The sequence below is a fragment of the Equus asinus genome, chromosome 22, assembly GCF_041296235.1.
Source record: "Equus asinus isolate D_3611 breed Donkey chromosome 22, EquAss-T2T_v2, whole genome shotgun sequence".
Taxonomy (NCBI): Eukaryota; Metazoa; Chordata; class Mammalia; order Perissodactyla; family Equidae; genus Equus; species Equus asinus.
The window spans coordinates 12974274-12995351 of NC_091811.1; the positions used below are offsets into that span (position 1 = coordinate 12974274).

General features: G+C 57.0%; 2 protein-coding genes across 5 annotated transcripts in view; one reads left to right on the top strand and one right to left on the bottom strand.

Annotated features, from left to right (window-relative positions):
• CACNA2D4 (calcium voltage-gated channel auxiliary subunit alpha2delta 4) overlaps positions 1 to 21078 on the top strand; it is a 108306-nt gene that overhangs the window by 63383 nt on the left and 23845 nt on the right. The window lies entirely within an intron of this gene.
• On the bottom strand, positions 10 to 20601 carry LRTM2 (leucine rich repeats and transmembrane domains 2). 3 transcript variants are annotated; one of them, XM_070494323.1, is made up of 7 exons: positions 19263 to 20601; positions 14233 to 14322; positions 12339 to 12536; positions 11691 to 11831; positions 8581 to 9171; positions 5337 to 5814; positions 11 to 4394 (listed from the first exon to the last, which is right to left on the bottom strand). In XM_070494323.1, the coding sequence occupies exons 4-6, from the start codon at positions 11755 to 11757 to the stop codon at positions 5360 to 5362; spliced, it is 1113 nt and encodes a 370-aa protein (XP_070350424.1). In that variant the 5' UTR covers positions 11758 to 11831; positions 12339 to 12536; positions 14233 to 14322; positions 19263 to 20601; the 3' UTR covers positions 11 to 4394; positions 5337 to 5359. The 3 variants fall into 3 exon arrangements, with proteins under 3 accessions (XP_070350425.1, XP_070350424.1, XP_014709643.3); XM_014854157.3 differs by having other exon boundaries at positions 3298 to 4394; positions 14178 to 14322; positions 19263 to 19350; XM_070494324.1 differs by lacking the exons at positions 12339 to 12536; positions 14233 to 14322; positions 19263 to 20601 and adding an exon at positions 9778 to 9908 and having other exon boundaries at positions 10 to 4394; positions 11691 to 11814.

Consider the following 21078-nt stretch of genomic DNA (forward strand, 5'->3'; position numbering starts at 1 on the left):
TGTCGCTGAGCCCGGGAGTGAGTCAATGCCAGGAGGAATGCACACAGGAATAGCAGGAGGAGCCCTGCCTGTGGTCTGCAGGGGCCTCAGTCCTCCAGCTGTAAGTTTTCCCAGGTGAAATGTGGGACCGAGGAGGAACGGAGTCTTCCCAAGGCACTGTGTTTATAAAACCCTAAAACCTTAGACCTAAAAGAATTTATGAAGAGAGTGAATGAAGCCCAGAGAGGTTAAGAGTTCTGCTCAAGGTCACACAGGACAGAGACTACAATCCAGACCTCCTTTCCACCCCTCTGCATGCTACCTTCGTCTTCCGTCACCATGGGTCTCATGCCCCAGTGAAGAGAGAACTGAGCTTATGACTCAGGCCCTAAGTAAGAGCTCAGTATGTGTGTTCAGTCCATGCCAGGCACCTCGGGAACTGCTTCCCGCGTGCATTCCCATTTAGCTCTCTGGGTGATCCGATGGCGCCAATACTCTTGGCTCCATTTTACAGATGAGGAAACTGAGACACAGAAAAGTTATTTGCCCAAAGTCCTGCAGCTAATAATCGATGAGGCTAGACTTTGAACCCGGATCACCTCTCTCTAAGGCCCAGCTTCACTACTCTGTATTGCAATCTGCCTCAAATGTGACGAGAGCATCCCGTGACCCTCACGAGCTGCCCCTGACTTTGTACCTTCTTGGAGCCTACGAAAGTCCTTGGCATGTGTCTCACTGTCTGGGAGGTGTCAGGCCTGTGCAGTGAAGCGCTCCTCATCCTGGTCTCAGCTTCCAGGTCTTAGACCCGGCTGTGTCCTGAAAAGTTGTGCGATCCGGTGGGCATCAGGCATCAGCCGTGGTGGATCCTTGAATCAGCCCCTGTCTTGCTCGCCCAGGGGCCCCCAGCCAGGGCAGGACGCCTACAGCTGGCGTGGGGCAGGGCAGGCAGGCCCAGGGTGCCTTCTCCCTCCTGGCTGACTTCCGGGCGAAGGGGATGGAAGAAGCAGGCTGGAGTCAGGCAGAGACTGTCCGACTCTGTCTTCCTGCCTCAAGGAGGGCACAGGGCCATCCTGAGCCAGGCTCACGGGCTTCTTTTCCACCCTGGGATGAGAGGTAGGAGAGAAGGACTCTGTCTAACGGCTAGATGCCTTCGTCAGGAAGCACTGGCCTCCTTGCTGCCTTCAGGATGCAGCTCTGGAGGGGACCCATGCCCTCCCCGCTGCCTTTGTTCCCTAGCCCGTGGCATGCTAATTCCAGACCCACATCTAGGCCAAAGTTTGACCCCAGGCTTTGCTTCCTAGAGACTGTTCTGTGGTCCCAGCTGAGTCTGTACCTGTCCTGCCCTCTCCATGACGTGGGCCTTCTCAGCATCTGTGCCCCTGAAAGTCTAGGAAAGAGAAGGGGCCGGGGGTCAGGCTGCTGGCTGCGCTCTCCTGCACTCTCCAATTGTTTGATATCATTTTTAACTCAGAGCTGAATTGGAGCCATGAGGGGTTGCCATAGAAACTGTGTCCTGGTGCCTCTGGTTTAACTCACTGCAGACAACCACTCTGATGCTCCGGGGCACATGCATGTGACAGGAAAAGGATGAGCCGCTGGAGACTTCATACTTCAATTTTTTTTTTTTTTGGTCTCTTTTTGTAATCTCCTCTCCTTGGCCTACGGCTCAGCCTCCCTGATCCGGAGCCAGCAGGGGCTTGTAGCTCAAGGTGGGTAGGCAGCTTGTTTGCTGTCCTGGGAGCAGCTTCCCTTGGACAGTGGTGGCACTGTGTGCATGTGAGCTCCAGGACTGGGTGAGCACAGTGTCTGGTGGGCAGGCCGCACATGTGATCTGCGCACTGAGCAAAGGGGAGAAGATGGGAGAAGGACACTCGGACCAGCTAAGGGGTAGCTCCGGGCCAGGCAGGTGTGTATCTATTGCCACGAGTTCTTGTGGAAGGACAGATGAATGAGAAGGATCATCTTAGTCCCTAAGCAGGTGATTTATCAGCAGTTTATGCAAGATTTCTAATCTGCAAGTGTGTTTCTCTAGCACATGTCTTGCAGTACGCGTGTGCCCCTGTATGAAGGCCTTCGTGCGGTGGGCCTGCTCTCTGGAGCTGCCTGAGGGCTGCTCCTTCGAGTTCCTACGCTGCAAATGGGCGTGGCCATGAGACCTCTGTGCCTGCCCATGGCACAGTGACTTGAATAACATATCTGTGTGCGCCCCAGGCCTGCGCCAGGCTGGTGAGGCCTGCCCTCTGCTCCCGCAGTGGGCTCAGGGAACAGTGGTCTCTCAGGTCTGCTAGAACTCTTGGGGCTACAGGAGGGCAGCACCCCACAATTATCACCACCTAGGAAAGGAGAACAGCCCAGTTCTGCCGGGAGTCCGGCTGAACTCCAGGAATGGGGACCCTGATGGCTCAGGTCTCCCTGGGGTTTGCTCCTGGCTCACTAGAGTGTCATCCAAAGGAAGGCTCCAGGAAAGGAGAAAATTTCACCTTGGTCTCTGAAGACTAATGAACCATCAGTCCAGACCTGGTCAGTCAGAGGCCAGTCTCGGCCTAGGGGTGGGTCCCTCGGGCATGGGACGGACAAACAACCCCAGAGGCCTTGCTCTGCCACTCATCCCCTTTCCTGTCCCCTCATCTCAGCCCTCCAGTTCATAATTCTGATGCCTCACCTCGTGAGCCCTGTGAAGGATCATAAGCCGAGTGTCATCTGCCTGTTCCTAAGGTCAATCTCGAAAGTGCACGATGGTAATAGGTTAACCGGGGCTCCTCCTTCCTGTCAGCAAAGCCCACCAACCTCACCAAGGCTGATAAAAGCCGGTCAGCAGAGGAGCTCCCCAGACTGCTTTTAGGGAGCCCTCCGCAGTTCCCATTGCACAGTGGGGTCCTCTGGGCAAACGCATGCCTTCCTCCCGCACGGGCCCGTCTGTGCGTGACTGCCAGGGTGGGTTCTTTCCCGTCAGGGGGGACGAGCGCCCAAGGCCTGGAGCAGTGACGGGCTCCAGCTCCCCTTCTTCACCCCACGAGCCCCACTGCTCCCCGTGACACCAGCCTGAAGCTCGCGTATCCGTGCTGTCAGGCCAGCAGGTGGGTGAGCCTGCTGCAGCTGCAGAACCGTGCGAATCCAGAACTCGGCCCTCCTCTTCTCTCCCGGCGGTGCCCCACGGCAAGTGTCGGGAGGGAGGTCCTTTGTCTGTCTTATGGAGCTCTGGGCATTGGGGTGACATCTGGCAGCACTTCGAGCAGCTGACTGGGGAGGCGAGGTGGCAGGAAGCCACTCTCCCAGCACCCACATCCCCTCCCCGCCCAAGGAAACTAGGAAGTACATAGGAAAATACAGTCTTTATTGGTCTTCTGAAACAACAAACCAGAAATATAATTTTGCCTTTAAAAATCTTCTGTCTCAGGCTGAAGACACCACCATTGACAACACCCACCCCGTCCCCATTCCCTTTAAGAAATCCCTGGGTCTGGTATCAGCCGGCAAGCCGACAGAGGCAGACTGTGCCCCGCCTCGGGAGGCAGGTTCAGCAGCCTGTGCCGGGGCTCCCTCTGTCTGCCCCCTCCCGCCTCACGCCCTCAGCCACGTGCTCCTCTGTGAGGTGGAAGGGTCGAGGGCTGCGAGGCGAGCTGGGCCTGCCCTGTCCTGCTCTGTCCTTCCCTCAGACTCTTGGCCTCAGTGTTCTGGTGGCCTCTTCCTAAGCCCCCTGTGCCCCCTGACTTAGAGCCAGAAACCAGCCTGATGCCTCCTGACCCTCTGTAAGCCACGGGAAAACCCGTGTCCAGCGGAGGAAGACTTCGTGTCACCCGAGATCAGACTCACGAGGAGGGCAGCCCTAGAGAAGGAGACTAGGGACCCCGAAGGCTTGCTCAGCCCTCTTCTCAGCCGCCGCCTTGTGCAGCCCTGCACGCAGGTCTCTCCGTCCCTTTGGTATAGGTTACAGGGAAAGAGCACACAGGACCTCTGGCCCTGTCTGGTTTGGCCCCTAGTCCAGGTGCAATTAGAAAACCTGGGAAGCCAGACTGAGCAGACAAAACCTTGGGAAAGGGCCCCCCATTACTGAAGGCTCGGAGCAGAATGCGGCATCCTTTCCCTGTTCCCAGGGTCTGTTGGGGATATGTTGGCAGGCAGTGAGCTTCAGTGAGGGCCACCTGCATTCCCAAGATGCCACCAACCACAGAGCATGACCCAGTCCCCGCCCCGGGGTCACAGGCCCGGAAATGCTGAAGATGGAGGGGTGAGAGGTACAGAGCAACGGTTCTTGGGTTGCAGGTTATAGGAGTGAAACTGGTGGTTGTCCCCACGGGGCTTGGCAGTGACGATGTCCTCAGGCAGCATGGAAGAAACGCCCAGTGGTAGGTGGCTGGGTTCTCAGGAGGCTGCCATCCGCCCATGCTGCAGCTTCAAGGCCTCGGGCTGCGTCCCTGGAAAACCCAGCAGGGGAGGAGTGAGAGGGTTACCATGGTGACGGGCAGGCGCATCCCGCAGCACCACTGCAGAGCACCTCCAAGGAACCTTTATGCTGTGGGTTTGGGTTTCTTCCCGTTGACTTGAGAAGATTGCAGTACACAGCGAAAGGCTCTGCGGTCTGAGGGCTAGTGATCCAAGGGGACACACGTCCCTGCTCCTCAGCTCCCATGCCCTTATCTCCATGTGACTCTGTGTCAGGGGGAGGTGTGATTATTTTCAATCAATGTGACTGCACTGGTGATGCTGTGAGTCTGTGAGAGTGGATTAGTGACTCCAGGAGCAGTGTGATCTGTAGCAGATATGGGGACAGAATGGCTTCAGCCCAGGCAGTATGTGCTAATCACAGCGCTGTGTTTCTAAGTGCTGGGTCCGGACACCTTGGCTGGTGTGATTGCACATTACTACCAGCAGGTGAAAGCTGGACACAACTGTCACACTGAAGGGCGGTTAAGAATATCTTCCTGGCTCAGAAGAGAGTCACCAAAATCGACCCTGGCCGCCATATCACTCCCTCCCCACCCTCTAAATGCAGACAAGGTGGGGTTGAGCAAGAGGCAGGGAGAGTCCCCCAGCTGGACTACGCTCAGGGCAGGAAGGCAACAGGGGAATGCTCAGTGCAGAAGCCCCTGCTTGCACACACATCCTTTCTGCCCTATGGCCAGGAGCTTAGGGAGATCCCCCAGGTGTGCCAAAGATTTGGTGGCCCCAAGACGAGCATCAGCGGGAACCTTCAGCACAGTGTGGCTTCTGCAGGGACTTGGAAGTCCATGGAGTAAGCCACACTGTGTGGCTTGTGTGCTGCAGAGCTGGGGAGGAAGGTGGAAGTGGGGGCTGCGAAGGGGGCAGGCCAGCCCTAATGGAAGCGATCCCTGTCGTGTTCTCCCCACTCTTCCTACCTGCGCCAGGTGGGGCTGGGCTCTCACGCCACAGAAGAGATCTGCTTCTGGTCTTCGTGCTCTCCCTCTGGGTCTCCCATCAGGGGCTGGCGCTTTTTGAGCTCCCGGTGGTACTTGGCCATGAGAGAGGCGTAGATGCAGCCATAGGCAGCAGCCACCACCATCATGATGCAGACGATGCCGCAGACGACCCCTGCGATGATTACCGTGCCGATGGCCCGCCGCACGCTCACTGGCCGGTACCTCTGCTTCTGGGGGCAGGCTGTGCTGGGCTCGGGCTCGGGCTCGGCCCCTGGCTTGGGCTTAGCAGGTTCTGGGCTAGCCTTGGTGCAGGGTGGCCCAGGGATATCCAGCCCAGCTGAGCTATTCTCATCCTCCAACTGGGAGCAGTAGTTGAACATCTCCATGGGGACGACCCGCATGTCCTTCCCCCTTAGCTCCTTGGGTAGGGTGCAGGCAAGCTGGTCCAGGCGCCCCCCTGTATCCAGGGGAGAAAAAAAGGAGGGGCTGACCACACATCCAGAACCTGGACTCCCTCTCCCCACCCCCAGGTCTCTGAAACAGAAGGCCCAGAAGGTCTAGTTTCTATCAGCAATGCAGACAGTCCTGGAATCACATGGATGGGAGAGGAAGGGAGGAGGGAGACTAGCATTTATTGAGCCAAGTACCCCGGTAGGTGAGGCGCATATCTCACGTCACCTAATCCATGCAGAAGCCATATAAGATGGATATTGTCATTATTGCCATTTTATAGAGAAGCACACAACCATTTCAGTCAAGCCTGCTCTCTCCAGAATCAAACTGAGCCACACGAGGGAGACAGTGCTGATAGGTGGAGGCTCGGGAAGGAGCTGTCAGCGCAGAGAGAGAGCCAAGAGCCCTGCTCAGACTACGGCTCTGCCCCCCTCCTTGACCCTCGGTCTGCCTGCTCCCCCTCTCTGTGAACCCGGGGCACCATTCTCAGCACAGCCTCTCACGCCTCCGGGGTTCTTCCGTCTCACAAAAAGAACACAAGTCACATCTGTTGCACAGCCCCCACTCCTCCACGCAGGACCTTTTGATTGCCTAAGAGTACCTCCTGGGAATAGGGAGGAAAGAGGTTGGGCGAGAATGTTTTTCTTTTCCTCTCTAAGAGCAATCCAGTGGCCCCATCGGCACCCCAACCACAGCATCTCTGAGTATAGAGGCATCTTGGGAGGGAATCCTAAAGACTCGTGAGGGCAAAGGAGAGGGGGCCAGTGCTGATGAGGGGTGTGGGCAGCAAGGTGCACAGGCTCACCACGGCCATGGTGAAGGTGGACTCGACCGTGGGGGGAAGTAGATGCAGAACACGGGGGGGGTGCTACGGAGAATAGGCTGCCTAGACGTCCCCTAGAGGGTCACAGTCGGATACTGGCCCTGTGTCCGCTTCCAGTGAAAATCGAGATGCGGGCAATAGACCCCTGCTGGGTGCACTCAGCTCCTGCCGCTCCGTCTCTGCCAGTTCCCCCTCCTGGCCCAGCTGCCGCAAGTCTCCTCATACAATAGACATCACTCTTTTCCTGAGATGCTGATGAAAACATCCCAGGATTTTTTTCTTTTTGAAGGAGTGCAAGGTTGAAAACAACTCTACTATTGGAAAGTTCTGAAAATATACATTTCCATTCTATGCCCTTTTGTGCTGAGAATTTAGTTCCTGATAAGTGTGTAAAAGGGCAAGGACAGTCCTCAGGGACAACACGTTGGTCTGGTCTGAAGACGCTTGGCCTCTAGGCCCCTGTGCCCTGACCGCCTAGGTGACCTAACGTCCAGTCAGAGCGTCCAGGGCCGCTTCGTGGAGGCAGGAGCTGGTGCTGAGATGGGGCAACCCCATCTTCCTGCTCCAGAGACCTGAGGCGGAATCCTGGCTGTGTCATCTTGTGCAGATTATTTAACTTATTTAATTGTGTATGAGTCTTGCTTTTCTTGGCTGTAAAATAAGAAGGACTATCTCAGTTAGCTGCTGTAAGCGTTAAAATAGATAACGTACATGAAGAGATATTTGTAAACTGGAGACTATACAAGTATTAGTATTTCCCCACTCAAAAACTGGGAGAAATTATCATAGTGACTGTTTTGTGGGACTTTATAGTTTGTAAAATATTTTTAATTAACTAACACATGAGAATGTCATCCAGATAATTGAGATTGTGGCCGGATATGAAACAAAAGGAGCAAGACTGATGAAAAGCATTAGCATTCTGTTCCCACTGATTCATTCATTCAGCAAATAGTCATTGAGCGTCTACCAAATTGTGTCTTATTACGTCCATTTAATATTATGACTACCACTAGCAAAGGAACAAATAAATGAAGAAGTTTGAGGACTTACTTTACGCTGAGTACTTCTCAAGACACTCTACGTGTATGATCTATTTACTCTTCATAATGATTCTATGAGGTAGATATTAGTGTTCTCCCTATTTTACAGATGAGGGCACTGCCACAGAGAGGCTAATCAACTTTCTCAAGATCACACAGCTAGTAACTGGCAGAGCCACGAGTCAAACCCAGATCTGGCCCTTTTAACCACTATGCTTACTTCGTTTCCCTCCTTTTCCATCCATTTCATTTAATCCCGTCATAGGTCGTTGTAGAACTTCCCCCAGGTTAATGAAAGGGGAAAGGGACAGAGAGTAAAACCAAAGCTATTTGACTGCTTATGAAAAGCTTTGATAACAAAACTTCTGGGAAGAGGGAATTGAGATCATCATCAAAATGAAAATTTTGTTTTATCTGTAGATTTAAACTCTGTTCTACCCTCCTGAAACAGTGGATATTTAAAAGATCGCTGTATGATTCCGAAGAGCAAGGGCGGGTTTCTTCTTCCTTCTACCGTGCCAGGGCAGCCCAGAGGCATACCTGGTGGGAAGGAAAGAAAAATGATACCGTGTCTCTAAGTTCCCTCATGAAACCTACAAAAGCGAGATGAAGTTACTGTGAGTCAGTATGAGAGAAAAACTGCCGAGAAAGGAGGCGGAGAACAGGGAGGGCGCAAAGAGGCAAAAGGAGAGCAGTGGGGAGGAGAGAGAGCCGCCCCTACCCACCCCCCACCCCCATCGTTTGGAGGCGAGGCCAGGATTCTTCCAGCCCAGCTGGTGGAGAGGTAGGGCCCGCCTTCTCCCCCCGACCTCAGCCCGGAGTCAGAGCCCAGCCTCTAGGAAATGTGTTGGGCCCAGATGGTCCTCCCAATTCCTCACACCCAAGCAGGGCTGGCTGTGCTCACCTCGGTAGGAGAACCACTCCATCCAGTGCTTGAAATCACGCAGGCTACAGTCACACTCCCAGGGGTTGTCCCCAACCTGCAGCAGCTGCAGGCTCACTAGGGGTTCAAATGTCAGCCGGTCCAGGTTCTGCAGGCGGTTGGAGCGAAGTGATAAGGAGCGCAGCGCCGGGAGCCCATCGAAGAGGCCAGGGGGCAGCTGGGCCAGGCCGTTGATGGACAGGTCCAGGTGGCGGAGCCGGGGGCAGTGCTGCAGCAGGTCCCTGTCCAGGGTCCTGATGCTGTTATTGCGCAGCTGCAGCTCCGTCAGATTTGTCAGGTCCCCGAAAATGGAGCTGGGGAGCTGGTCCAGGAAGTTGTTGGATAGGTCCAGCCGCTGCAGGCTGGATAGATTAGCGAACGCCCAGCTTGGCAGGACACTCAGCTTGTTGTTCAAGAGCAAGAGGGTTCGGGTGGCAGCAGGCAAGTCCGGGGGCACCATGGTGAGGCCTAGCCCACTACAATCTACCTCCAGGCTGCGGCTGTCACATTTACAGGAGAAAGGGCAGGCAGGGAGGGCCTCCACAGCATACAGGGTGACCCAGCAGGTGATCCCTGGAGGGATGGGGGTAGGAGGGCAGACAGGTGGAAAGAAAGCAACAGGCTGAGGGTAACCACCTCCCGCTTCTATCCCCACCTTTCTAGTTCATGCCATAATGGCCTCTTGGCTTTATCTCCTTTGGCTCAAGCCACAATCAATGCACAAACATTTACTGACCACATAAGAAGATAATTAACCTGAAACGCTTCTATATTGACATCACACACGGTCAGCAGGGCTCCTTGCCTCTCAGCACCTCTGACAAAGAAATCACTTTAGTGGAGTATGATCCTACAGAATGGCAGGCCTGAGTCCAGAGGACAAGCAGTGCTGGTCCACAAAGATGCCTCAGCTCGTGGGGCCTCCCACAGTTCATCTCCTATGGGAGCTTGGGCCCCACTGACACCAGAGGTGTTAACAAAATAAAGGATGTAAGGATGTCAGAGAAACCTGCTCCCGTGTTCCTCTCCCAGTGTCACTGCCAGGAGAAAGTCTCTTTCCAAAAGAAAATGGCCATGCTGCTGCTTCCTTCCCCTCTCACCCCGACCCTCGGCCTGGAGCTGCGTCAGGCTGAGACGTGCCATGCATGACGGGGGGAGAGCACAGAGAGGCACACCTACCCCTGCCTCCTGTGACCTCCTGAGCACTGTCAGAGCTGTATGAACCTCACGTCAGATCTCCAAGATGGGGCCAGTAACTTAGTGTGAGGACTGGGAGCCCAGGCCCCCTTGGGGTCCCCCTCCAGAGACCACTGTGGAAATGATGAGGATAAGATGCACAATTCCACTTCCATGTTGGAGAATACCTGGGCACGAGCCACTGCAAATCACGGGGCCCAAGACAAGTTCCATATTTGTTCTAATTCTAAAGCCATCCATGCCCTTAGCCGGGGCTCCTGTTGCTAGGCGTGGCTGCAGGATGGATCCGTTAACAGCATTCCTTTCCAGGACCCTCTGCCCAGGACCCCTCTAAGTAGCAAGCACAGGGCCCAGCCTGTGGAGGGGCTGGGGGTAGCAGCCCTCAGAACAATCATGACAGAGCAGCTCATTTCATTGTCCAGGGGCCCTTTCTCAGAGTGACCTCAAAACCCCCCTTTACTGTCCTGCTGAGTATCAGAGAAGTCTGCTCACTGTGAAAGGGAAAAGGGATGAGCTCAAAATAGTTCAACGCCCCCAAGCCCAGAGGAAAGACCCAGCTGGAGGAGTATTGGGGAAGTTCAGACCCAGCTCATGGCCCCGTTGGCCCCACCCGGAGAGGCAGCAGCCACTCCCACCTGGTGCCCGGATGGGATAGTCTTGAGTCTCTGTCTGATCGGTGTCTGGTTGTCTGGTGTCCCAAAGGACAGAGCCTGAAGGGACAGGATGGCACTGTACCCCTCCTCTGTCTGGAGGATCGATGACAGCTGAGACACACTGCAAGGCTGACACCTGGGCCTCTTTGTTCTCAAGGGGAAATGAGCACAGGCATGGCCATGGAAGCCAATTGGAGGCCATTCCTGACCACGTGGGGTGGCCGCTGCTGTCCCTCACTCTCTCACCCTCTGAGCCCGTCTGTTGCCAGGTCAGCCTGCCCCACTACCCCCGCCACGCCACTTAAAAATCAACATTCTTCAGACTTCACTTTGCCTGGAAGAAAATTCAACCCATCCAGAATCCTGCAAAAGGGACAACATAGCTGGAAGCCAGTGCCCCCACCCCCGAGAAATTCAGGGTGGCATCAAAGCTCTAGTGACAAGAAAACATCATCCTGTATTGCGAGGTGTTGAGTGATTCTAGAATGAGGTTGAAAGGGGATCTGAGTTGCTCTGGGATCAGCCACTCTCATGTGGTGAATAATTCAGGCTGCTTATGTTGTGGGGCAGCTGTCTCACAGAGCTGACTGTGGCAGGGAGAAGTCAGGCAGAATCATGTCCCTCTGGACCATTTCTTACTCTTACCGTGTAGCCTTGGGCAAACCAGTCCTTACTGACCTCATCCCTTTATCTCATATAAAGAAAATTCTCAGGGCTTCTTTCACCCTAGCAACTTATAGGTTTCCTTACAGGAAACAGAGGGCTCAGTTTCCCCATATGCAGAAGAAGGAGTTGGACCGAATCCCTAAGGTCGCTTCCAGCACCGCATCCCAAGGGCACACCAGTTCCCTCCATTTCAGATTTGGGAAGACTGTGCATAAGGAGGTCTCAGGTTCACCTTGCCGAAGGTCGAGGTGAGACAAGAGGGGATTTTGAGCAACAGGGCTTGCAGGAGCTGGGACTGCTGGGGGTGGGGGCTAACCTCCTAGGGACAAGAACAGCCCTACCTAGGGAGACACAACCGCCTGCCATGGCCTCCAGCTCCCGATCTAACCACTAAAGCTCTCAGCAGCTGCCACAGGTGCCAGTCCCGTGGGCAGGACTATAGCGGGTAAGCCCTGGTTTCCCAGAACCAGGCCTTAGGCATCCCGGGCAGCTCTGTCTTAGGCCTTCCCGCAGACCCGGAGGCGTCGCTCACGCTGTGCCCTCCCCACCGCCCTGACCCCCATCCGCTGTACTCACAGGAGATGTGCCTCCACTGCACGGCCAGCCTGGTCCTCTGCTCGGGGCCACTGCCCGGGGCCAGCATGGTGAATGCCACGGCTCTCACGGCCTGCACCTCTCGGGAGAGAGGAGCCCCTTGGTATGTGCTACCTGTCAGTCCTGAGAGAGAGCGAGGGAGAGAGACAGCATGCGCGCTGAGCGGAAGCAGGCATTCGAGGCCCTGTTCCAGCCCAGGGGTTAGGGAGAGGGCCCTGGTGTCTCTTTACACTCCTCAGCATTTCCTCTTCTGTTCTCAGCTATGATTCCCTGGGTGTGGGGGGAGAAGAGAAATGAGGCGACAGAGAAGCCAGGAAACCCTCAACTTCCTGCGGGGCCTGGGGTGGTGTAGAGGAGCCCCTGGCCTGGGGCACAGTGCTGAGCTCTGGGCTGTGGATGCAGGAATTGCTGCCACGGCCTCTCCAGTGCCCCTCTCCACCCCGCTCCACCCCCTCCCCCACCTCCTCTTGTTGCCTCCCTGTTGTGTTGATCTCTAAGACGTTTTTGGAGCGATATGGCTCCTCTGTGTCTGGGCTTCCCCCACGTCACAGGAGGGGAAATTGACAATGCGTCTCCTATCAGCACTGAGGCCACAGCAACACTGTCCCCCAGTCCCACTGCTGCTCTTACCATGGCCCCCGAGGCGGCAGAGACCAGGCCCTCCGCAGAGTCCGCTGGCCAGTGGGGTGCGAGGCCCAGGCCCCGCTCTCGCTGCTGGGTGGCTCCCTGCTTCCCCTCCACCTTCTCCTGAGAGGTGAGTTGCAAGGCTCCGACTTCGGCCCTCCGGTTTATAAGACTCATCAGCTCAAGGGGTTCATGCTGCAGCAGCTGCCCACGCAGGAGACAGGGACACGGAGGAGAGGGTGAGTGCGGAGCAGGAGGGCTGCAAGCAGGCCGGGGGTGCAGAGAGCAGCTTGCTCTTCTAGCGGGCTCAGAGGGGGGCCTCGTCCTTTCTAGGGTCTTGAGGACCTGCCCTGCCCCACCCAATGACTCGTAAGTGGACACGGGCCCTCCTCTGGTTCCAGTTCCTTCCAGATATGGCCAAGGGCCCTTAGACAGAAGCCACAGCCTCTCCTGTCGCAGCCCTACCCCACCGGAGGGGTAGGAAAGGGGAGTGTCATGGCTTCCACTGCAGCTGGCACAGGACAAGGCAGGGAATGGGATGGGGGGTTGGGGGAAACTGACGATGGCGCAGCCCCTCCAGCTCCCAGAGGGCACGGTAGCCATCAGCCCCCTGCTCCAGGCTGGCTCCCAGAGTCCGACCTTCCTTGGTTGCCACATTCGTCCCTGGGTGATTCTTGGTTGCCCTCTCCCCCCAGCACCCCCCACCACCCCAGGCCTGTTTAAGTCTGGGAGCCTGAAGAGCTGGTGGCAGAGCTGAGCAGACAGCTGAGGAGGTGGAAGGAGCTGCTGGAAAGCTAGTGTGTTCAGCTCTGAAATCTCAGCCTCTGTGAAGTGGGGCTCCCTCAGGCATTTGGGGTCCTGCTGCAGCTCTTGGTGTCTCTCGTTGCCTCCCTCTCCCCCCACCCTTGGTTACAGCAGGGGCACAGAGCCCAGTTAGAACACAGCAGCCCCCAGGGACCTTCCACTGTGCTCCCGGCAAGGGCAGCCTGCTCAGGAGGGAGGGCGCTGTCTGTTGCTCTTGGCTTTCTCTTTCCTCTCCCTGCTCCTCCTCCGGATGGCTCCAGGTTGTGAAGGCCTCGTAGGGACTGGCAGAAAGAGCCGCAGAAGGGGGCACAGACTTGGGGTATGGGGAGCAGCCTGGTCCCCACACTGCCTTCTGGGTGGTGCCTGAGGCCCTGGGCCAAGGCGTGGAGGAGACCCTCAGAGCAGTCAGGGTCACTCTCCAGCTGTGACCCAGGGCCAGGCCCCAGCAGGCTCCTGCCTCAGATGCCCAGTCTGTCGGGAAGGACTCTGGGTTCAAAATGCTGTCTTACCACTCCCTAGCTGTGCAACCTTAAACAAACCACGTAAACTCTCTGGGCCTCAGTTTTCTTATCTATAAAAGTGAGAACCATAGTACTTAGTGGGTGGAATTTCTGAGGATCAATCTAGTTAAGGGCAGAGAGTTGACATTTGCTGTATTTAGTACACGCCGCCTTAGAAGCTAATGCAGGTGACTGCCCAGGCTGGACGGCAGCCGTGAAAGACAGGAGGAAACCTCAGTTTCTTCCTCCGTGGGAGTGCCCGCAGCTTACAGCAGGCCTATGTAACATCTCTCTCCTGGTCCCGCTGACCTCACACATGGGTCTTTTCTCTGTTCCTGAGCACACGGCAGCATTCCTGAGCCCGAGCCAGGCCTGGGCACCTTCACGTGATGCTCATTGTGGGGCATGCACACACACGCAGCCGTCACAGACCTCCACCACAGAGGACGGTGTTCACCCTCCCTGTATCCCTTCGGCCCGGACTCTCAGAACAGTCTCTTACTCCAGCAGGAGCCCTCACGTCAGAACTCACAGCACTCACACAGATTTAGGCAGGTCAGCAGCTACCCAAGGCACAGAGACAAAGACCAACTTGCCAGGGTCACACGGAAGGTCAGGGAAGGGGTTGCAGTCTTCTGAGCCAGCTGCTCATCCACTCCCTGGTGACTGTCACCCAGCAATGGCACCTGTGGGGAGACATTTATGTGTGCACAGAGCAAGGTGCACAAACAGGCTCCCAGACACGTGCTTGGAGCTCCCAAAACAGCACGTGGTGCAAACACACCCCGACAGAGAGCATGCAGCTAGGCACGTGCTTACACACACACGCACACATGTGTGCGCACACGCACGCCCTGCCGACAGCCCTCCAGCACTCCTCCTCAGATGCCAACGCTCAGGCAGCAGAGTGACATGCCCGGCAGGTCCCAATGCCCCCAGGAGACAGATGCATGGGGACACTCCAGCCTAGAAGGAAGGTCTGGAGAAAACCCTACAGAGCAGTCCCTAACCCAGGACATTTTTCTATACTCAGACTCGTCCTGGGCCTGGAGGCCGAATCCTGGCTTCCGCTCCTCTTCTTTCTAGCTTCCTATCGGGAGGCAGGTGGCAGAGAATCCCTTGCCCCCAAGCCCAGGCCCTATTTCCACCCGAGCCTCCTCCTCTCTTTCAAGTAGGCTCCTCTTTTCCACCCCACCAACCTTCCCCAGCCTCAGTGTCACCCCTATGTAGTGATCCCAGGGGTTGATCACAAGCACCAGTCAGTGGGGAAAATGGCCTTGAGTGTGGGTCCTGATGCCCCTTCCCAGCCTTGAACCATGTCACTTGAACAAAACAGATCAGGCAAGTCGCCATGATGCAAACCCAAAGGCATCATCTTGCCTTGGTGGCAGGACATTATTGGCCCTGGTATCTCTGGAGGCATACAATGACAACAACGCCCTGCACACCCATGGGAATGTAGCCTGTGCCCCCTGGGGACCTGACCCTGCCTCCTTGGGCACCCTTATGGGGATGTGGGGTTCGAGCCCACCACGTCCTAGCTCCTTGGCCCTCTGCCCACCAGCCCACCTCCAACCAGAAGCCCCCTTCATGCCCCCAGAAGCGTCCAGCTTCATTAGGAGAGCGGGTGACCTACATTAGGAAGCTGGGAGAGCAACTGCAGCAGCAGGCACTGGCTGGCTGTTGGAATAAATTAACACCGTCTGGGAGGGATGTCCCCACCCAGGGTCGAGAATAGGGGACAAAAAAGTGTTGGGGGGCTCCTGACAGAAAGATCTCCTGTCTCCAAGTCCCACAGCCTCATGGCTCTGGATGCTGGCCCTGCTCCCAGTCTTCATGGGGCTTTTTGTCCCAGGCCGAGGGACAGGGACAGGGAGAAAAGGGGTGGGCCCCAACAGGGTCCCTGGGCCTCCTTCACTGGCTGCTGAGAGAATCAGGATTGGAGGATGGGGCTGAGGGGCTAACAGCAGTCAGGTGAGGAGCCCCCCCAACAACCAGAAACAGAGGGCTCCGTGCCCTAGCTCTTTGCTACTCAAATTATGGTCCACGGACCAGCAACACAGGCCTCATCTGGGAACTTCTCAGAAACGCGGAATCTCTGGGCCCCAGCCCAGGCGAACTGAATCAGAATCTGCATTTTAACAAGATCCCCAGGCAATTCATATAACACATTCACATCTGAGAAGCACTGGGCAAGATCACTTCTCTCCCGCAGACCCTGGACCTGCAGGAGGCCCTGCTGGTCAGTCTCTGGAGGCAGGCACCACCTGGGATGGCAGGACCTGGGCAGAGGGTGAGGACACTGACAGCAGCACCACCTTCAGGAGGCTCTAAGCGGAGAAACAGTTATCACAGCCACAAACACCTGTGCCATGTTCTCAGTCTTCATAACCTCTCTCTGAGGTTAGTATTATTATTAACACCATTTTGCAGATGGAGGAAACTGAGGCACAGGAAATTAAGTAACTTGCCTCAGGTCAGGCCATGGAAGAATGCAGCTTTGGACCCAAGTGGTCTGGAGACAAAGCTACTAACTCAGCTGCCTTTGTAGGCTTCTAGGTCTGTCAAAAAGAGAGATGCAACCTTTCCTTTGCACATCCCTTCACAGTTAATGCAGCATTTCCTCAGCCATTATCTCGCTGGATCTGAGAAGACAGGTGTCCTTATCCCCCTCCTACTGATGAAGAAACAAGCCAGGTCTCCCCTCCCAAGCACCCCTCTTTCCAGTAATATCACAGATGCAGTGCGAGAAGGTCCCAGGAGGCCAAGATCTTATCAGGGGAGTGAAAAGGGCTTTCTAGAAACCCTTCTGGTGGCAGCTGGGTGCTAAGGTGAGGAGGGTGGGATGCGAGCTCCGGGGAAGCCGGGGGTGGGAGGTAGTGATGGAACAGGAGGCAGCGATAGGAGCAGAAGGCTCCGTGTGCTCCTGCTGAGCTGAGTGGGCACGACAGAGACCCAGGGGATGGGAGCTGCTCCCCTGGGGGAGAGCCTCCCTCAGCCCCAGGGCGAGGAGCAGTCTGCCAGGCTCTCATTCCCTGCAAGCCCTCAGGTCAGGGTGGCCTGGAGCCCTTCTGCCCCTTCCGTTCCTCCTACAAATGGAGGCTCACCCTCCAAGCTGGATCGCTCGGTTTCCAGCTAGAAACCTCCAACAGACCCACCACGGGCCTGATTCCGCGCCCTTCCTCTGACACTTCTCTGTCATGTCCATGCCCCAACTCATGTGTCCAAGCCTCACAGCCAGTTGAAGCCCATTGTGCCTTGACCTGGGGGTGCCTGACCCCTGGGACACCATGCTGGCCCTGCCGTGCACACCCTGCCCTGGTATCTCCCTTTAGTCCAGTGTCCCTGACTCAAGACCAGGCCTCTGCACCCCTCAGCATCAGAGACTCACAGGACTTCGAAGCAAAAAGGGCCTCCCCAGGCTCCCCCGCACCCTCTCCACTCTGCAGAGAGGCAAAGGCCACAGGCTGCAGAGAGGCAGGGCCAGGATTGGGGCCACTTCTTGGGGCTGCAAGGACAGTGTCCTACCCCCCAGCAGTGGGGAGAGGGACCTGGACAGGGGGCAGCCCAGCCGAGCTCCATGTGGTGGGGACTGTGGGGGACTGGCATAGCTGTCTAGGCTGGGCTCTCCCCCTGCTGCCACCGGCCTGGCCATCCAGGCCTTCCAGGAAACATTCTCCATCTCTTCCCTGCCCGTCCCCCCATGACACACACTGCCCAGGCAGCACGGAAGCCGGCTTTCCAAACCTCTATATTTGTACTTGGAACAGACAAACCCTCCTGCTTCTTTTTTAAACGCATGCCCCATTCTCACCCCCAGCCTCCTGCACTCCCATTTCCTTGTCAAATATTCCCAATCCCAAAGAGACCCTCCGGGAAGTGGCACAGAGAAGCCCCCTGCGTCACTCCTCCCAGGAGCCGCTCTCCCTCCGATGTGAACGAGCTAAGCCTGCTCACTGAGGCCGAGGATCTGAGCTCAGGGTGGCGGCCCAGGCAGGTGGGGGCGAGGAGGCCTGTTCTGGGCAAAGGAGGTGGGGAACTGCCTCTGCCAGAACTCCTTCCTCCCCTCCTGGCCCCGGAGCTGCTCAGACACCCAACCCTTACATAAAACCCCACCCCTGCTGCCTCCCTGAGCTGCCCACTCCACCCAAAGCGACCCTGACATGGCCCCTCAGCTTCGGTGCCTGGGAAATGGAGACAGGGTTTGCTCATCCTGGGCCCCAGACACGGCTTCCAGCCAAACCCTGAAGAAACCAGAGCGGTAGCTTAAGAAATCTCCCTCCTCCTCCTGCCACCCCCGGGCTGGCTTTCCTGGTCTCCCTTTTTTGGCAGTGCCAGAGCCTGTGCCAGTGGGAAGGTGGGGTGGGAAGCTGCTGTGGGTTTCCCTCCAGGCTGGACTTCCCCCGCCCATCTCCACGTGCTCAGCTCCCCTCCCCTCCCCCAGCTGATGTAGTTATCTAAGCTGCCGGGTGTCAATCTGAGTTACACCAAGGCGATGCCCAACACATCCTGACAGCCAGGTGCCAGCCTCACCACCAACCACCCCTGGAAACAAGGACAGCTCAGCTTAGGGAGAAGACAGAGCAGCCGAATGGAACTGAGCTGGGAGGTCGGGCTCCTGGTCACACTGCCCTCTCTCCAGCATTGTCAGAATGGGCCTCGGGGCTGCTAAGAGCAACTGTCCTGCTCCAGCTTGGGGTGTCCATGCCCCACTAGGTCAGGAAGCCAGGTAGGCATGACCTGGCTGCATCCCACCTGCTCCCCTTAACCTGAGTCCACAACCCCTACCAAGGCTTCCTGACTCATTTATAGATAGAGGACCAGTGTGTAGCTGGGGGACCCCCCTGAGCGAGTTCTCACAAGCCTGGTTCCCCCACTCCCCACCCCTAGCCCAAGTGGGCTGGGAGCAGGCCTCAGGCTTGCCAAGGAAGAGCTGCAAGGCTCTTCTCTCTGGGCCGCTCCCAGCCACGCCCCCACCAGGGAGCTTCGCCCCAGGCTGCATGGACCCATGTCCAGCTGGGAAGGCTCCTCTGCACACTTGTCCAAGGACAGCCACCTGAAGACCAGCAACCCCACGCTGAGGGCATCCTGTAAAGAAGCTGGGACCCCAAGGTCTACTCCCATGCCTCAGACAGCACAGTCCTGCAGCCTGCCACCTCCATCCCAAGCCATCCTCTGTACCAGCCCTGTCACCAGCACCCGCTTTCCCGCAGCACCCAAGTTCCTCAGGCTGTCTGTGCTGAGCCGGGCACGCAGACGGCACAGGGCTCTTGGCTGGCTCTCCCATGCTGCAGGGACTGGTTTCTATGCCACCCAGGCCTGTCATCTGGCACTGGCACTGTCCTCCTCTCTGCTTCCTTCCCTAGCTACCCCCTCCCCAGCAGAATCCCAGTTCATGTCCCCAACACTGTGAGGTCAGAGTTTCCTGTGTCCTGTGTCTTTGGGCTGCTCAGATGTCCAGTCCTGAGCGCCTCCCCAGCCCCAGCAGTTGCCCCCACACAGGAGACAACAGCAGCTCTCTGTGCAGGGCAAAGAGATCCAGCAAAGATGAGCCCCCGGTCCCCATGCCCAGCCCCCCGCACCCTCACTAGCCCTTCATTCCTTCCCTCCAGTGCACAGCACTCACCTTTCTTCGCCCTGACCGCAAGCTCCTTAAATCAAGTAGCTCTGAACCGTCCAGTGAGCCCCTCCTGGGATTCCTGGAGCAATCCAGACAGCACTGCCAAGCAGAGTGCAGTGGGCACTGAGACCCCCGGTCCACTGGGAGCAGGGAGCTGGCATGCAGCATACAGCACGGGGGAGATGGAATGCCTGCCGCTGCCGCGCTGCCAGGGGACGGGGCTGCTGGGTCAATAACAAACTGAGAAGGAAAGAGGGAGGGACAGAGGGAGACAGATAGGAGAGGGGATAAAGGGGAAAGGAGGAGAGAGCGCGCGTGTGCGCGAGCAAAGAGACGGAGCAGTGGAGCGACAGCTGGGGGTACATCTGTGATGACAGCGACAGTAGCGCACGCAGGCGGAGGCGCGCACACAGGCACACACACCAGCGCGCTCGCGGCCGGCCTGGAGGGCAGCGTCACCCTTGAAATGCTCACATTCCGGTGGAAAAAGGCGCCTGTGGCTTAATCGCCTCCAACTCCAGGGAGGGAAGCCGTGTTACAGGCACCTCCGTCTTCCTTCCCCAGCTCCCCCAGCTCCCCCTGCCCTGCTGTGGCCCCTCCTCTGTCTCTCTCCCGCGTGTCCCCTTCCCTTTGGGAAAAGAGGGGCAGGACCCAGAGGGCAGAGAGGGCCCCTGGGAAGCTGGGTCTGTCTCCTTTCAGAGATACATGGGGCAGCATCTCCTGTCCTGCCTGTGGAGGAGGGAAAACTGAGCCTGCCCTTTGTCAGAGGGATTTATTCCCAAGAGGGTAATTGGAAGGGTGTAGAGGGGGCCCATCTGCCTGGCAGTCCTCCAGAAAGGGGCCCTGAGCCACACACAGCTACTGTCACATGGTCACGCAGAGGTCACTGAGGCTCAGTGACCCCAGACCAGGGCTATTTAGGGGAGCGAAATGCCAGGCTGCGCAGGCTGGGCACCTGGGGGCCTGCTGGAGCTGGTTGACGGGTTGTCTGTAGTGCCCTGGGGGGAGCCCTGGAGGAACCCCCACCTCACCAGGCTCGGCTTCTGGAGCTCCTTGCTCTTATCTATATGGGGGGGGGGGGGGTGGAATGCAAAGGGAAGAGACTGGTATTCAAGAGCTCAGAGGCCTCTTTACTAACGAGTCAGGACGAAGTAGCTGGAGAAATTGATATTCCAAGAGTTGGCCAGTATCTGATCCGAAGACAAGGAAGCCAGGACTGAGGCAGAGGAGGAGCCCCGGCCTGGAGCACTGACCCCTAAATGACCCTTCCTTGCATCTCTTAAAACCTGCCTGACAAACAGAAGGCGTGGCGTGTTGGCAGTATGTCACGGGTACCCCAGTGTCCCTCTTCCATTTCGTCTGCTTACCTCAGGGGATTCATCGTCAGGACCCGGGGTGTGGACTGAGAAACCCCCTTGACTCAGGACTTCCCTGGCAGGATGCTCCTACACCCTCCTTTCTGTCTGCTCTGCTGGGCGACACAGCAGCGGAGGGCTTGGTCTGCTGTCCCAGGAGGAGAGAGCATCTTACCTCCCGGGAACTCCCTGCCTCTCACCCTACACAGATGCCACTTGCATCCTACCCTTCAAGCTCAGTGCTCAGCTGCCCCTAAACACACTTCTGCTTCCCCAGCTCCAGGAAAGCAGGCCCTTCCCTGAGTCCGGAGCACTCTCCTCACCCATGGGTAGTGTCCCCCTGCTTAAAACTCAACCAGAAAGCCCCCTCCTTTATGCAGTTTCCCTGGCTAGGCCATGGACTTGACCATCTCCTTTTCTGATCTATGGCCCTTTTGGGGGCCACTCTTGTGGTTCTTATCACAGAA

Coding starts and splice junctions, on each gene's coding strand:
- LRTM2 (XM_070494323.1), bottom strand. CDS start 11,757: ATGCTGGCCCCGGGCAGTGGCCCCGAGCAGAGGACCAGGCTGGCCGTG. Junction 9,172..11,690: donor GCAGTGGAGGCACATCTCCT/GTGAGTACAGCG, acceptor CCATCCCTCCAG/GGATCACCTGCTGGGTCACC. Junction 5,815..8,580: donor GGAGTGGTTCTCCTACCGAG/GTGAGCACAGCC, acceptor CCCTGGATACAG/GGGGGCGCCTGGACCAGCTT.